Source organism: Geotrypetes seraphini, chromosome 4 (genome assembly GCF_902459505.1).
Source record: "Geotrypetes seraphini chromosome 4, aGeoSer1.1, whole genome shotgun sequence".
NCBI classification, from domain to species: Eukaryota; Metazoa; Chordata; class Amphibia; order Gymnophiona; family Dermophiidae; genus Geotrypetes; species Geotrypetes seraphini.
In genome coordinates, this window is record NC_047087.1 from 36,892,797 (window position 1) to 36,907,957 (window position 15,161).

At 42.6% G+C, this 15,161-nt stretch overlaps 1 protein-coding gene across 2 annotated transcripts in view; it reads left to right on the forward strand.

The window, feature by feature from the left end:
* WTIP (WT1 interacting protein) overlaps positions 1-15,161 on the forward strand; it is a 243,780-nt gene that overhangs the window by 169,840 nt on the left and 58,779 nt on the right. For both annotated transcript variants that reach the window (XM_033942516.1, XM_033942514.1), the window contains one exon: positions 3,400-3,467. In XM_033942516.1, coding sequence (XP_033798407.1) covers positions 3,400-3,467 — 68 coding nt within the window. The remainder of the gene's footprint in view (positions 1-3,399; positions 3,468-15,161) is intronic.

Sequence of the window (15,161 nt, forward strand, 5' to 3'; positions counted from 1 at the left end):
TTAAACAATGACATGGAGATGGTTTCCCACGGTTAACCGTGGGGACAGGAACAGTGAAGAATTTTGTCACCATGTCATTCACTAATCTGTAACCTGGCACTGAAATCATGTGTAGTACCTAAAGATTGGAGGGTGGCCAATGTTACCCTGATTTTTTAGAAAGGGTTCCAGGGGAGATCGGGGAATTACTGATTGGTAAGCCTGTCCTCAGTGCTGGGCAAAATAGTGGAAACAATTATAACAAAATTAAATAGTGGAACACATAGACAAACATGATTTAATGAGACAGAGTCAACATGGGTTCAGCCAAGGGAGGTCTTGCCTCACCAATTTGCTTGACTTCTTTGAAGGTGTGAATAAACATGTGGATAAGGGTGAGCTGGTTGATGCAGTGTATCTAGATTTCTAGACAGCTTTTGACAGGGTTCCTCATGAGAGGCTCCTGAGAAAATTAGTCATTGGCTATGAGGTAATGTTGAATTGGCTATTGGACAGAAAACAAAGGGAAGGGTTAAGTGGCCATTTTTCTCAATGGAGGAGGGTAAATAGTGGTGTGCTGAGGGATCTGTACTGGGACCAGTACTATTTAACTTATTTATAAATGATCTGGAAATTGGAACTACGAGTGAGGTGATTAAATTTGCAGATGACACTAACTGTTCAAAGTTAAAATGCATGTGGACTGTGAAAAACTGCAGGAAGACTTTGCATCCAAATGGCAGATGAAATTTAACGTGGACAAATGCAAAGGGACTTCAGACAGAAAAGGTATGGAGGAGAAAAAAATTCAAATTTGAAATACAACTCCAATTACTTAGCTGCTTTGGCAAGATACAATAAACCAAATTTAATGGAGGAAAAAGCTTCGGGTATGAAGAGAGCAACTTAGCTGAACTCCTTAAACATCACTGGCTTTAAAAAAAAAAAAAAAAAAAAAACACCTCCAGAACGCAATGGAAAGATAACGGGGGTGATATGACCAGACAAACGCCCTGTTGCAACCCCTTCCTACAGGGGACCTGCATTTCACAGTTAACTACCGCTTCTTCAGGGCAATGGGGTGCAGGTGAATTGCATCAATTTGTCCCTCCTGTGGCTTTCACGTTCCTTCTTGGTGCCATTGCACTATATCCGCCCACACCATGACGTCAGCATCGACACGGGGGAGGGTGGGGGGCATGGCAAACATATTGGCAGCAGTAGTACCTCTTGTTTTTAAAGAGTCAGACAGTATTAAAGAGGTTAGGTTAGACGGAGTCAGTAAAAATAGAACCAGTCTATGCCGCGGTTTAATCCATGCGTGCTGAATGGTGTTTAGTGTAAAGATCCAGAACTGCTCCCACTACAATAGAACAAGCCCTCTATTGCCTCAACAGATTGAAGGAGGAAACATGATCAAGGACAAAACGGCGTATTTCATCAAAGGAGTGAGAAGTTTCAAGTTTTTATTAAAATTTGATTGAGTCGCTTATCCAATTTCTTTTTTTTTTTTTTTAATATTCTTTATTCATTTTCAAAATTACATTAAGTGTAAAATATATTCATTCACAGTAACAATAAATATATCACTTATAAACAATCATTGGTACATTATATAAATTTTTATCCCTTCCCCTTTCCCATCCCTCCCATCCATATCTTCCATTATTATATAATATATGTAATAATAAAAATACCCCCCTCCCTATATCCTGAACTGATAATTAAAAGAGAAATAATTTTACTTAATCCTTACAATATTTTGTTAATGGTTTCCACACATCCTGAAATTTCTTAAAGTATCCAATTTCTAAGCGAGATACAAATTAAAATATAATAGGGAAAACGAAAACAAAAATATGACTAAAATAAAAACAACGCCAATAACAGGACAATTAAAATAATTTAAATTAAACATCAAATAAATGGCGTACTAATAACAGATTGAACACAAACATGAGACAGAAAGGAAGCTGGGTTGGAATTACTAATGTACCTGGGGCAGTGGAGGATTAAGTGACTTGCCCAGGGTCACAAGGAGTAGGATTACCAGATGTGCGGATTTCCCCGGATGGCTTTTCAAAACCCGGCACTTTGTTTGGGTTTTGAAAAGCTTCCAGCTAGGAGCGATGTCGGGATGGCATCTACGCATGCAATGCGGTGACATCATCGCGTCACCGGCGCATGTGCAGATGCTCTCCCAACAAGTGAACAGGTTGAGAGGGCGCGGCCATGGGTCCGGATTTTAGTTCCAGAAAATCTGGTAACCCTAACAAGAAGGGGCACAGGGTTTGAACTCGCAACTTCAGGGTCCTGAGGCCGTAGCTCTAACCACTACATCACACTCTCCTCATATGCTGCGAGTATGTGGGAGGGGGGTCATAGGGAAAAATGTAGAGGACAGGGCACCGCCATTTCTGCAGGTCAATTCTGCCTTCAGGATGCTGCTAAGTAACAGCCCAGTTGGTGCTTTGCCAGGTCTAGGATGCGTTCCTGGGGAAGAAAAGGAGAGTCCAATGAGGGCTGTTTTTTAGCCTATTAAAAGTTGATTTTTTTTTTCCTATGAATTAGCTTATTTGTTTGTTTTTTGAGGTATCATTAAAAATTTCTGCTTTCCATTGCTACCCTCAGAGATGCCAAGTTACCCAGTTCCAGGCTGGAGACTTTTTGGCCCGTTCTGGTTTTGAACTTACATCTCGAAGCAGTGTGAAATTTGCAGTGCCTGATTTTGCCCACTGAAATCAGGGCTGCCAGTTCCATAATGCACCAGGACGGGGTGGTCAGAAATAGAAACATGATGGCACATAAAGGCCAAATGGCCCATCCAGTCAGCCCTTTCACACCATCCACTATCTCCTTCCTAAGAGATCCCACATGCCCATCCCATGCTATCTTAAATTCAGAAACAGTCTTCATCTCCACCACCTCCGTGGGAAGACTATTCCACATATCTAGGACTGTCCCAAACTCTCCAGCCTGGAAGTGTATAGCCTGACATTTCTGTACCCTCAACTTCCAGGCGTCCGCGGGTTTAATTTATCTAATGAGTAGGAAACACTGCAGCTCTCATTAGTCCCCATGGCGGGTGTATCTTTCTCTTAGCTGCCACCTGTCAGCTAAGTGTAAAGTCCAGCAAAGAAAGAATTGAGGCACTTCTTGAGATTCACAGTTGACAAAACTGTTAAAGCCTCTCGGATTATGCTTATTGCTTAGTGCATTCTTTCTCTTAAATTTCCAAAGCCAATGAACTGACTTGTGTGAGATGCTCAGGCATCTAATTGCTGCTTAAAAACAAGTGGCCTTTCTATAATGTTTAGATACAGAAATTCTAAAGTAATTTGCAATTTTCACTTTTAGTGTAATGACCCCCCAACCCCTGAAATGTAATCAAGGTTGTTGTTTTTTTAATTTTGTGAACAGGTAGAAGACTGCGTGGTAAAGCCTTCTACAATGTGAATGGTAAAGTGTACTGCGAAGAAGACTTTCTAGTAAGTGTGTTTCATTGTTTTCTGCATTTTTTGGTCTAAAAATTGGAAATCATTTCTCAGCCAGCATGCTGAGAGGGTAAAATGGCACTTATTACTATTGCCATCTTATCGCGAGAATTTGCGGGAGACAGTCTGGAAACTGCTCAGAGCCGAGCAGCAGCGCCAAAGTACGTTCCTGCTCAGTGCTGCTCGGCAGCTGAAGAAACCGCTCAGCAGCTGAAGAAGCTTTCCCTCTGCTGCATCACTGATGATGTCATCAGTGATGCGGCACGGGAAAGACCCTGGCGGGGAAGGCTGCAAAGCAGCCTATTCAGAGTGCTGATACCGCTGCCGTTTGGAGCAGAGGTATGTCAGTGTCGCAGTGGGAGGATCGGCGGGGTTCTGCTGTGAAGAGGGGATGGATGAGAGGGATGGAAAGATGCTGCGCAGGGAGATGGGTGAGAAGGGAGAAAAGATGCTGCACATGGGTGGGGAGAAAGAAAAGAGGAAGAATTGGGGTGGAGGAGAGGAAGGAAGAGATGATTGTTGTACATGAAAAAAATAAGACATCCCCGAAAATAAGCCCTAGTGCATTTTTTAGACCCAAAATTAATATGACACTGTCTTGTTTTCGGGGAAACATGGTAGCTTCTACTTATATTAGCTTATGGAAGTTATTGAAATAAGGTCTGTTCAAGAAATTCTATTAATCTGTAGAATGATAACTTTCAGGGATTTTTTTTATATGTAATTGCAATACTTGTTATCAGCCTTGAAAACTATTATGATGAGGATTAGGTGGGCTAGAAGCATTATAGTGTGGAAGGCATTTTCAATATGGAAAAATGTCCAAAAATCAAGTAGATAAAATGACCGTTTTCAAACCAGAAAAGGGTCTATCTTCTCCCCCCCCCTCAAAAAAAATAGCCATTTTCTAGATCTGTTTGTTCTCAGTGCGTTTGTTTTTGAACCATTTTCAAAAAAATCCGTCCAAATGAAAAACGCACAAAAAACAGCCATTGGGACATAGGAAGAGCCAGCATTCTTAGCAGATTTGCCACACAAATATCCCAGCAGATTGGTGGAGCACCCTAGGGGCAATGCTGTGAACCCCAAAATTCACTGTACCCAACTGTATACCATCCCAATAGCCCTTAAGCCTGCAGATGTCACCTATATGTTGGTACAGTAGGTTTTAGGTAGGTTTTGGAGAGCTCACACTTGACTGCTGATGAACTCTTATGAATGTGATCTAGCCACAAGGAATTTTTGCTAGAGCATTGGATGAATGAACTATGACATATGCCTTTGGATAACGCTGGGGTTTTTATCGGCAAATGGTGATGTTTTCCACGATGGACTTGTCTTTTAAAGTTATGGGGGGGAAGGGTTTCCATTGTGATTGTGTATGTGGTTTGAAACGTTCAAGAATATTTATTGAAGTTTAGAGTATAGAATGAGTTAAAACCATTAAAGAAAATAGTTTATATCTGATTTGGTAGTAGTTAATGGCTTCTTTGTATGTGATGTATAGAATTAATTGAAGCTAGAATTTAATAGATATTTCTTCCACCTATTGTGTAATGCATATTCCTTAGGGATATCTTGAAATCCCAATTGGCTGGAGGGGTCTCTCAGGACAGGTTTAAGAACCACTGCACTAAACCATTAACATAGCCGTGCTCACTGTCCGCCAGAAAACACGCCCCAGTGCTAAAAAATAAATTGTGTTTTTAAATGTGTGGGTAGCACATGTCAATCCTAAAATTACCGCAAGACGCTTGAATGGTCCATGGAGATGCTTTTAAAACTGTAGTAAGCATTAGTAAAATGACCCCTAAGAGTTGGCACATGGTAATACAAAATTACTATTATTATTAATTATTTCTACAGTGCTACCAGACATATGCAGTGCTGCACAGTCACAAAGAGTAAGAAAAGTCCCTGCTTACAATTTAAAAGGCAAGACAGACAAACAGGATGTCATGGATACAATTAAGAGGAATGGTTAATCAGCTGGCTGGGTTGGAGGGCAGAGGGGAGTACAGGACAATCAAGCCATTGTGGCATCACTGATGAGGTTGGCTCTTATTGGTGGAATTAGGCATTATGACATCACAATCTCAGCTCTGCTTCCCAAAGACTGAAACTCTTCACACTACTACTATGAATTATTTCTATAGCACTGTCAGACATACGCAGTGCTGTAAAAAGTCACAAAGAAGACAGCCCCTGTTCGGAAGAGCTTACAATCTAAACAGCCAAGACAGACAGTTAAGGGGAACGGTTAATAAGCGAGCTGGATTTGGAGGGCAGAGGAGTAGGGTTGCAGATTTTCCACACGCTTATTTATGACATAGAGTATATCCTGGCTTCCAGAACAGCGCTGGAACCACTGCTATAATTTATATGCTTCACCTTCCAACTTGCTCAGTTAGAGGCACGTTAGAGAGAGGTCCATATTCAGCAAGCCAGATAACGTAATGCAGATAAGTTGCATTGACTATCCAGATAAAGATACTTGCCTACTATTTATTCACATGGCTTCTCCCTAGAAACATTGTCCAGACAGCACTGGATATCAGCACTGCCCAAAGTAAAGCCATAACCCAGAACCAGTGCTGGATTAACCCTATAAGCAAAGTAAGCACATGCTTAGGGCATCAAGGGAAGGGGGGGACCACAGAAATTTTTCATAGCCAAATTTATCATTTAAATTATTAAATTTATAGCTATTTTCAAAATTTAATGAAAAATGACAAAGTTCGGTTTCTAAAGCGTTCTCTCTTGTATCATCATGTTTATCCTGCAAAATAAAGTACACTGTGCTCGCAGATTGGAAGCGATAAAAAATTTTGAACAAGTCTAGACGCGTTAGAAACCGCGCAAGTAACGGCTGCTACTAGCTCATAAAAAGTTCTTCGTTTAGTTGCCAGCTGTCACTGGTGTTAATTACAGGTGCATTCAAGTTTCTTAGGATTTTATATGCCGCCTATCAAGGTTATCTAAGCGTTTTTTACAATCAGGTACTCAAGCATTTTCCATCTCTGTCCCGGTGGGCTCACAATCTATCTAATGAACCGCTTCTTGCTTTCAAAGCCTCAAACAGCCTCAAAGTTGCTTAATGACTATTCCAATAGCACCATCAGGGCTCCTTTTACTAAGGTGCGCTAGCGTTTTTAGCGCACGCAGGAAATTACCGCGTGCTACACCGCGCACTACGCTTCTAGAACTAACGCCAGCTCATTGCTAGCGTTAAGGTCTCGCGTGCGGGGCAATGTAGCGCGCGCTATTCCGCGCGTTAAAACCTAGCACACCTTAGTAAAAGGAGCCCTCAGTTCGGGCTCTTTAATCTATTAAAACGTAAGTACGTGTTATATATTTTGAATGCGTTTAATTCTATTCTTGGATATGAGCTCAGAAATTTTGGCGCACTCACCTAAAGGCGTCGTGCGCCAAACATGCCTTTGTGCGAAATGTGCTCATGTCCACTCACGTTGTACAGTCTACTATTGCAGTAATATTTAGTTTTGTTTATTCCAGCCTTTTTTGATCGAACATAGTTAAATTTATTTCAGTTTATTTGTTAAACACAAGTTTTACAAGCGTTTTTATTTAGGAGCACAGTCCTCCCCCGCGAATTTGTCGCAGTCATGGTCATTCACGGTATTTTATGACCACTAATGAACGGGTAGGAGAGGGCAGCCGGCGCGCCAGCAAGTGAAGGAAATCACTTGCGGTATGCTCCGACTGCCTCTTCCTGTACTAAAGTCGAACCTCACCAATCAGGAGCTGTATGTCAAAGCAGCTCCTAATTGGTGAGGCCTGACTTTAGTACAGGAAGAGGTGGTCAGAGCATACCGCGAGTGATTTCCTTCACTCGCCGGCGCTCCAGCTGCCCTCTCCTGTCTCCCCTGCTAAAAACCGTATTCGCGGTTTTTCATAAGCGAGAGAGTACTGGATTTCTGTATTGAAGAAGATGTGTTATGTAAGATTGATTATGAAGATCTGATCAAAGTTTCAAAGTTTATTGTATATTTGATTAATCGCTTACTCAAATTTCTAAGCGATGAACATATCATTAAAATTACATACAATTAAGACTTTGCAAGGAAAAAAGTAGGAGAAAATTATTAAGCCATAAATAAAATGGAAGCATACAGAAATAAATATTATTTTCCTTCTTACTGTAAGTTTTGTTTAATTTTGAATTTTCAATAAATAAAATTTTATTTTATGGTTTATTATTTTAATATTTTGAATTACAAGTGTAAGGGGCACCAAAATTAGTTAATGCTTAGGGCATCTAAGGGTCTCAATCCGGCCCTGCCCAGAACTCCCCCCCAACAGTGACTCTTTTTACACAACCAAGTCTTTGAATATCAGCTGCAGAATTAATGTCCTTCTTGCCGCTTCTACCTTTCTGCTCTCAAACTCAGGCAACTGTGAGAGCAGGATCGCCTTTCCAGGCACTATTGCCTTTATCACAAAATTAATCCTGTAGTGCACGGATTAACCACAGTACCTGCATTGTAACCCAGATAGAGCTTGGATTTAGAAAGGCGAGTAATGAAATCTAAAAATCCAACTTCAAATAACAAATTGAATGGGGTCAGAAACCATATCTGGAGACAGAAAGACTTTTGTATAGATATAGAGATTCAGTTCTCCTGGTACAGCATAGGCAGGGCTCGTTGGATTTCCTACTAACTAATGTAGGTGCCTGCCTAAGGATGCCTTCTGCATGGCGGGTGATGGGCGCTTTAAAGGGAGGGGGGGGGTTCAAGAGAAGAGAGGGTCACCTAGAGGTAGCAGATGGAAGCCCTGTTTCTGTATTCTACTGAAGGAGCTTGATTTGAAGGCTCACTTTGTGTCTCTTAGCACAACAACTCTTGGCAGATGAGTGAACTTAAAACTAATATTATAGAAGGACTCTTCTGTCTTCTATAGGCTTTTTCAATCTGTTGTTGATTTGTGTTGTCTACTTGGTTTTGGGCCTACATGTTTAGCCTAGAGTGGCCTTGTCATTAAGCAAATAAATATAAGTAATAATAAAAATAATGGTGTTCGTTGTATGCCAACACCCACAGGACATTCAAGAGAAGAGCATGAGATTAAAGTAGCTCTAACGTGAGCTGCATCATCTCATTACCTGCATGTAATTTGGAAGCAGAGAAGCAAATGAAACTGTGAGAACTTATAGACTCCTGTCTTATGTTGGCATTTGTGCTAGTACTTTCAGGGGGCAATAATTAAGGAAAAACTGCACTTGTAAATTATGGTGGCAAACTCATCTAGCTGCAGCATTTGCCTCACCGTGGATGATTTGATTAATTATTTAAGCCTGTCAAACCATTTTTTTTTTTTAATGGGCACAGATACTGTGCATGTTATCAATGCACAATATCTGTCCCATTAGAAAAAAAAGAAAAGAAATCACCCACCGCCACGCCAAGTGGAGGGGCCTTAGATGTCTGAGCCAATCAGGGCCTTAGGCCCCTCCCCATGCATCACATGATGCACCTAGGAGGGAAGGCCTGCCATTTAGGATTGGCAGACCTTGAAGGAGGAGAGACCATGCTTCCCTCCTCCTTTCAACGCTAATCTTCCAACTTAATCCTCCATTGCCCCAGGTACATTAGATAGATTGTGAGCCTACCAGGACAGAATGCTTGAGTACCTGATTGTAAACCGCTTAGATAATTGTTTTTCAACCTTTTTACACCTGTGGACCGGCAGAAACAAAATAATTATTTTGTGGATCGGCAAACTACTAAGACTGAAATAAAAAAACACATTTCCGCCCCGTCTCCGCAAGCTCGGTCCCTGCAAACCATCTGATCCCATCCGCACAAGCCTCAGTTATGATTTTATATTGAACGTATTCCAATACCTCCCCTCTTTTCCCCATCTTAATCCAGCAGATACCTTCCATCACCCTACTCCCTCCATTCCTTATTCAGCAACTTCTCCTTGTCTTCCTATTCCCCCTTCACGATGTCTAGCATATCCCCTCTGTCTCCCTACTCCCTCTACCCATGTCCAACATCTTACTTCTGTCTTCATACTCCACCCTCCTGTTCAGCATTTTCCATGTCTCTCTGCCCCCTGCAAGGTCCAGCATCTGTCTTTGGGTCCCTATTCTTCCAACTCCCACCTAGTTACAATAACTATCCTCCCCCAAGGGGATCCACCATCTCCCTTCTGTCACACCAATTCCCCCCCTCCCCCGGGGTTTACCATCCCCTTCCCACAACACGTGGGAATCCAGCATCTCTTATTCCCTCCCTTGGCTGCTGGCCCCAGAGTGACTCCAGTGTCACAATGGCTGGTCTCACCATAACTGACACTAAATCGGAAGCAGCCTGCTTCTTAACTTGCATCAGTTTACTTACAATTCCCTTGCCAGAACTCTGGAAGCAACTTGAAAAGCTTGTTCTTCATTCAGAGTTAAGCCCAATAATGCTGCTGTCTGTCTCCCCTGCTCGCTGGGACTTAACCTCAGACAAGCGCTGAACTGCAGTGGCAGGGGAGCCACCCATTCCATGGGGCTTAGGGATGTCTCTCCCGAACTCGATTGCTATCAGCCCTGCCTTCAATTGTGGTCCCGCTAAATCAGACGGCTAGAACGAAGACAGAAGCCGCGGGACCTTTCCTCTTGCCTGCATTGCTATTTGCTATAAGCTCTGCCGGTCTCAATCCTGCCCCTCAAACATAGGAAGCCACTTCAGAGGGGGGGCGGGATCAGGATCGGCAGAGCCTATAGCAATGCAGGCAAGTCCCGCGGCTTCTGTGTTTCTTTTTGCTGTCCGTTGTAGCAGTACCGCAGCCGATCCTAACGCCAGCCCTGGAAGTGAAAGGGGAAGAGATGCCCAACAGGAAATTTAACCGCGTCAATCTCGACAGCCCTCCGCGATCCGGCAGGAATTTTCTGCGGACCGGCGGTTGAAGAACAGTGGCTTAGATAACCTGATTTGTAACCTGTTCTGGGCTCCTTTGGGAGGACAGGCTAAAAAAATTCAAATACAAAAATACTTTTCAGTTAGGCATCGGACAGCGCCTCTACCTAGGCATTACTAGGCGTCCTAAGAGTTTGGTGCTGAATTCTTAATTGGCTATTTGGGGCTTTTGTTTTTTTTTTGTGTTGTTGTTTTTTTTTTTTTTTGGGGGGGGGGGGGGGGCGTTGATTGGCTGAAAACTGGTGTAGTCAATTACCACGCCTAATGTAGGCGTCCTGTACCGAATCTGACCCTAAATTTTGATGTTGCAGGGGATTATAGCCTGTGGTTTCCAGCCATTGATGACTGGGTTAGAGAAATTTGTGAATTATAGAGGGAGGGGGGGGAATCCCAAGTAGCTGCAAATGAAGGTTTGTGGTGCAGTAGCCTAGTAGAAGCTAGTACCAATTGAGCCGGAGATGAAAAGAGTAGGAGGTAACTGCAGAGCCAAAACTATAAATTATTGTGCGTCAGTCAGACTGCAACAGTAATTGTAATTTATACTGATCCATTCTTCAATAAATAACCTTAACCTGAGCTCTTAAGTTTTGTCTTGCTCTGTACTAGTATTCACCGTTAATCAATATCAAGCTAAATATCCCTTTTCATTCCTTATCAAATGACAGCCAGACGGTACTGTTAAATTCATCCTGACAGGATTTCAGAATTAGCCGACCTTGTGCCATTGTTAATCCTCTGCCAGGACCTCCCCACCTGTTCCCAGATACCCCTGAGGTCAGGGCCCCAGGAAGTGGTTGGGTCAGATGCTGGCTCCGATACAGTACACGCAGGGAGCCTTCAGGGCAGAGGCTTTTGTTGAAATAAGAATAGGGAAAGCAGAAAAGCAAATACCTCCTGCTGAAAGTGCAGTGTGGATTTTCATTAGTTTACTTTCACATGGTTTGGGACCGTGGAGAAGGCCCGATGGGTGTTTTCTAGCGCATAATGCTGGATATCTTAGCTCATATGGGTTTTAACATGCTGAAAATATTTAGATTGCTTTCTTCCTATCTGTTTCTGAGCTGTGTACAAATGGAAGAATTCACAAACATGATTGACATTAACGTGGTGACCTGGGCTTTTTAGCATAGATATTCAGCTACAGAATTAGTCTATTAAAAGAGGAGAAAGAACTTGGGGTAATTATAAAATAGTGTCTCAGGATCTCAAGGTAGCAAAACAATGAGACAGGGCCACAACCAGAGCCAGACAGATGCTAGGCTGCTTGGAGAGAGGCATAACTAGCAGAAAAAAAAGGAGGTGATATATATGAGGGCCTGTGTTCAGTTTGTAGGCCATATCTTGCTAATTTCAGACTCCTGGGCTCTTTCATAAACAAAGAAGCAGATAGTAGGGAAGAAATACATCGCAGCATAGCACTTGTTTGCCCTTCAATGAAGTGCTCTCAACAAAGTATTCGACAGCAAGGAAATAGCATTCCAAATGAGGATCAGACTTGTCCACGCACTGATTTTCTCAGTGATCAATTACGGATGTGAAAGCTGGATACTACAGATACAAGACAGAAAGAAGATTGACTCATTTGTGCTTTGGTGGTGGAGAAGGATTTCATGCATGCCGTAGACCAGCGGTCTCAAACACGCGGCCTGCGGGCCGCATGTGGCTCTCCAGGTTTTATTTGTGGCCTGCGGTCCGGAGGCCATCATTCTCTTCCTTTTGGAGCAGCAGCCGGCTCGTTCGCTCAAAGCTGCGTGTTGGCGGCTCCTTGCGCTATCCACTCCTGCATCGGAAGCCTCTCTGATGTCACAACATCAGAGAGGCTTCAGACGCAGGCGCGGATCTCGCAAGGAGCTGCCACCTGCGGCTTTGAACGAACGAACCGGCCAGACACGCTGCTGCTCCAGTGGCGTACCAAAGGGGGGGGGGCGGTCCACTGTTCTCTTCCCTGCAGGGCCGACCAACTCTGGCGGCCCGACGTCAATTCTGACGAGAGGACGTTCTGGCTAGCCAATCGCTGCCTGGCTGCCCGGAACGTCCTTTCCGACGTTAGAATTGACATCGGGCAGCGAGAGTTGGTCGGCCCCGTGCAGAAGAGAAGCAGGGAGATAGCCTGTTCCCGATAGCGGCAGCAGCAGCAGCCTATTCCGCGGCGGCGGTGGCGGCATGGGGGAGGCCAGGAAGGAAGGAAGAAAGAAGGAGGGGGGAAGAAGGGAAGAAGTATTGGATGCACAGTCAGAAGAATAAAGTGCAACCAGAGACTGATGAAATTACCAAACAAAGGTAGGAAAATGATTTTATTTTCAATTTAGTGATTGAAATGTGCCAGTTTTGAGAAAGAAAAGATATTGAACTTTAAATGTGAGTGCTGCAGAAAAAAACAGAGTACTTGGAGGTCCGCAGAAAAAATAGTTAATGTCTTATTAAAGAAATGACAATTTTGCATGAGGTAAAACTCTTTATAGTTTATATATCTTTCCTTTTAACTGTTAAAGGAAAGTTTTATAAACTATAAAGAGTTTTACCTCATGCAAAATTGTCATTTCTTTAATAAGGCATTAACTATTTTTTCTGCGGCCCTCCAAGTACCTACAAATCCAAAATGTGGCCCCGCAAAGGGTTTGAGTTTGAGACCACTGCCGTAGACCGTCAGAAGAGCTAACAAATCAATTCTGGAAGATATCAAACCAGCTATGTCACTTGGAAACCCAAATGATGAAGTTATGACTGTCTTCTTTTGGTCACACTGTCACTGGAGAAGGACATCATGTTTGGTAAGGTCGAAGGAACCAGGCGAAGAAAGCGACCTGCAATCAGATGGCTGGACATTTTGAAAACAACCATGGGGATGACCCTGGAGGACCTTTCCGGACTAGCACAAAACCAATTTCTTTTTAGATCTGTAATTCATCAAGTTGCTAGGACTCGAACATGAGTCGATGGCACTTAACAAATCTTGCTAATACATTTTTTGCTTTCTAGTTTTATCTGTGGTGCTTTCTTTCTCGGCTGGAGATGCTTAAAGCAAACAAGATACCTGATTTGAATGACGTGGAGAACCTGTGAAACACAAATGAATCATTTATAGGATTTTTTTTTTTTTTTTTTAATTAAGGCAACTGAAGACTATTTGTCCTTATTTCCATGAAAGCCAATTTGCAGTGTTGGTTCAAGCTTTTATTATATCTTAGTTGGACTATTCAAACTCCTTATTTTTTGGTATTTCAGATATTCTTATGAAAAGATTTTTTGCAGAATACAGCTGTTAGATTGATTTTTGGACAGAAAAGGTTCTATCATGTTTCTCCATTGTTGGTTTCTGTTCACTGTCTTCCTATTAAAGTATAAGTCTTGTTTAAATTAACCTGCTTTGTGTTTAAAATTTTGCATGGTTTGGCTCCAGAAAGTTTGACTCAATTAGTGGTATTTCCTTCAGTCAGAAAAGATTCCAGGTCAAAAGATTCCTATCTGTTAATATTTCCATCTTTAAGAGTGTTCAGTGTAAAAAGGCATTGGCATAACCTTTTTCATATACAGCTGTTGTGATCTGGAATGAGCTTCCGTTACCGGTGAAGAAACAGGCCTCTCTTATAATGCTTTTTCCAGAATTCTTAAAACTTATGTTTTCTAACAGTTTTTGAATTAAGGTCAATTTTTATATTTTTCTTAATGTAATTTATGTTCAGTATTTTATTGTGAACTGCTCTAGACCCTTTGGGGAAGAAAGTAGTCTACAAGTTCAAGATTAGATTACAGTAGATAAAACATTCAAGCATGACTTTTCAGCACAGATTTGTAGAAGGGGTTAGTGTGGATGTGGGGGATATTTGTAAACTGGTAGAACAAGAGACTATTCTATAATGATGGACAACATCTTTCTGTTGCTGGTAAAGGATTTTAAATGGAAAAAATTGAAGCAATGTGGCCTGGATTCTCTAACTGGTGCCAATATTTTTAGGCGCCAGTAGGCACCCAAACTCAGTTATAAGCGCCATTCAAACAACGTTTTTAACAACTTTCAAGGCACCTCCCAGCACCTAAAAATTAGCATGATAATTGTGCTTATGTGGGCACTTTAGGCCGCCTAACGCCACTGTGGGTATGGCTAACGCCAGAAGTGTTCTAGGCGGCCTAAAGTGCCTACGTAGGGGCGATTCACGGTAAAGATGGGTGCGAGAAATGTAGGCCTGGAAAGCCCTTGCCTACATTTCTGGTGCCTATCTTTCATAGAGGCATGATTCTCTATAGGGCGCCATCGCACCCTATAGAGAATCTGAGCCTATGTGAACAAGTGTTTAAACTAGAGGAAAGGATGGTGGCTGCAGAGTTAGCCTAACCATTAGGCAAGACTAGGTGGTTACCTAGAGCAAGAGCTGTTAGGGAAGTAACGTAGCCAATGTGCACATAAACATAGAAATAGACGGCAGATAAGGGCCACGGCCCATCTAGTCTGCCCACCCCAATGACCCTCCCCTACCTTTCTCTGTGAATAGATCCCACGTGTCTATCCCATTTGGCTTTAAAATCAGGCACGCTGCTGGCCTCAATAGCCTGAAGTGGAAGATTATTCCAGCGATCAACCACCCTTTCAGTGAAAAAGAATTTCCTGGTGTCCCCGTGCAGTTTCCAGCCCCTGATTTTCCACGGTTGCCCCCTTGTTGCCGCGGGACCCTTGAAAAAGAAGATATCTTCTTCCACCTCGATGCGGCCCGTGAGATATTTGAATGTCTCGATCATGTCACCCCTCTCTCTGCGTTCC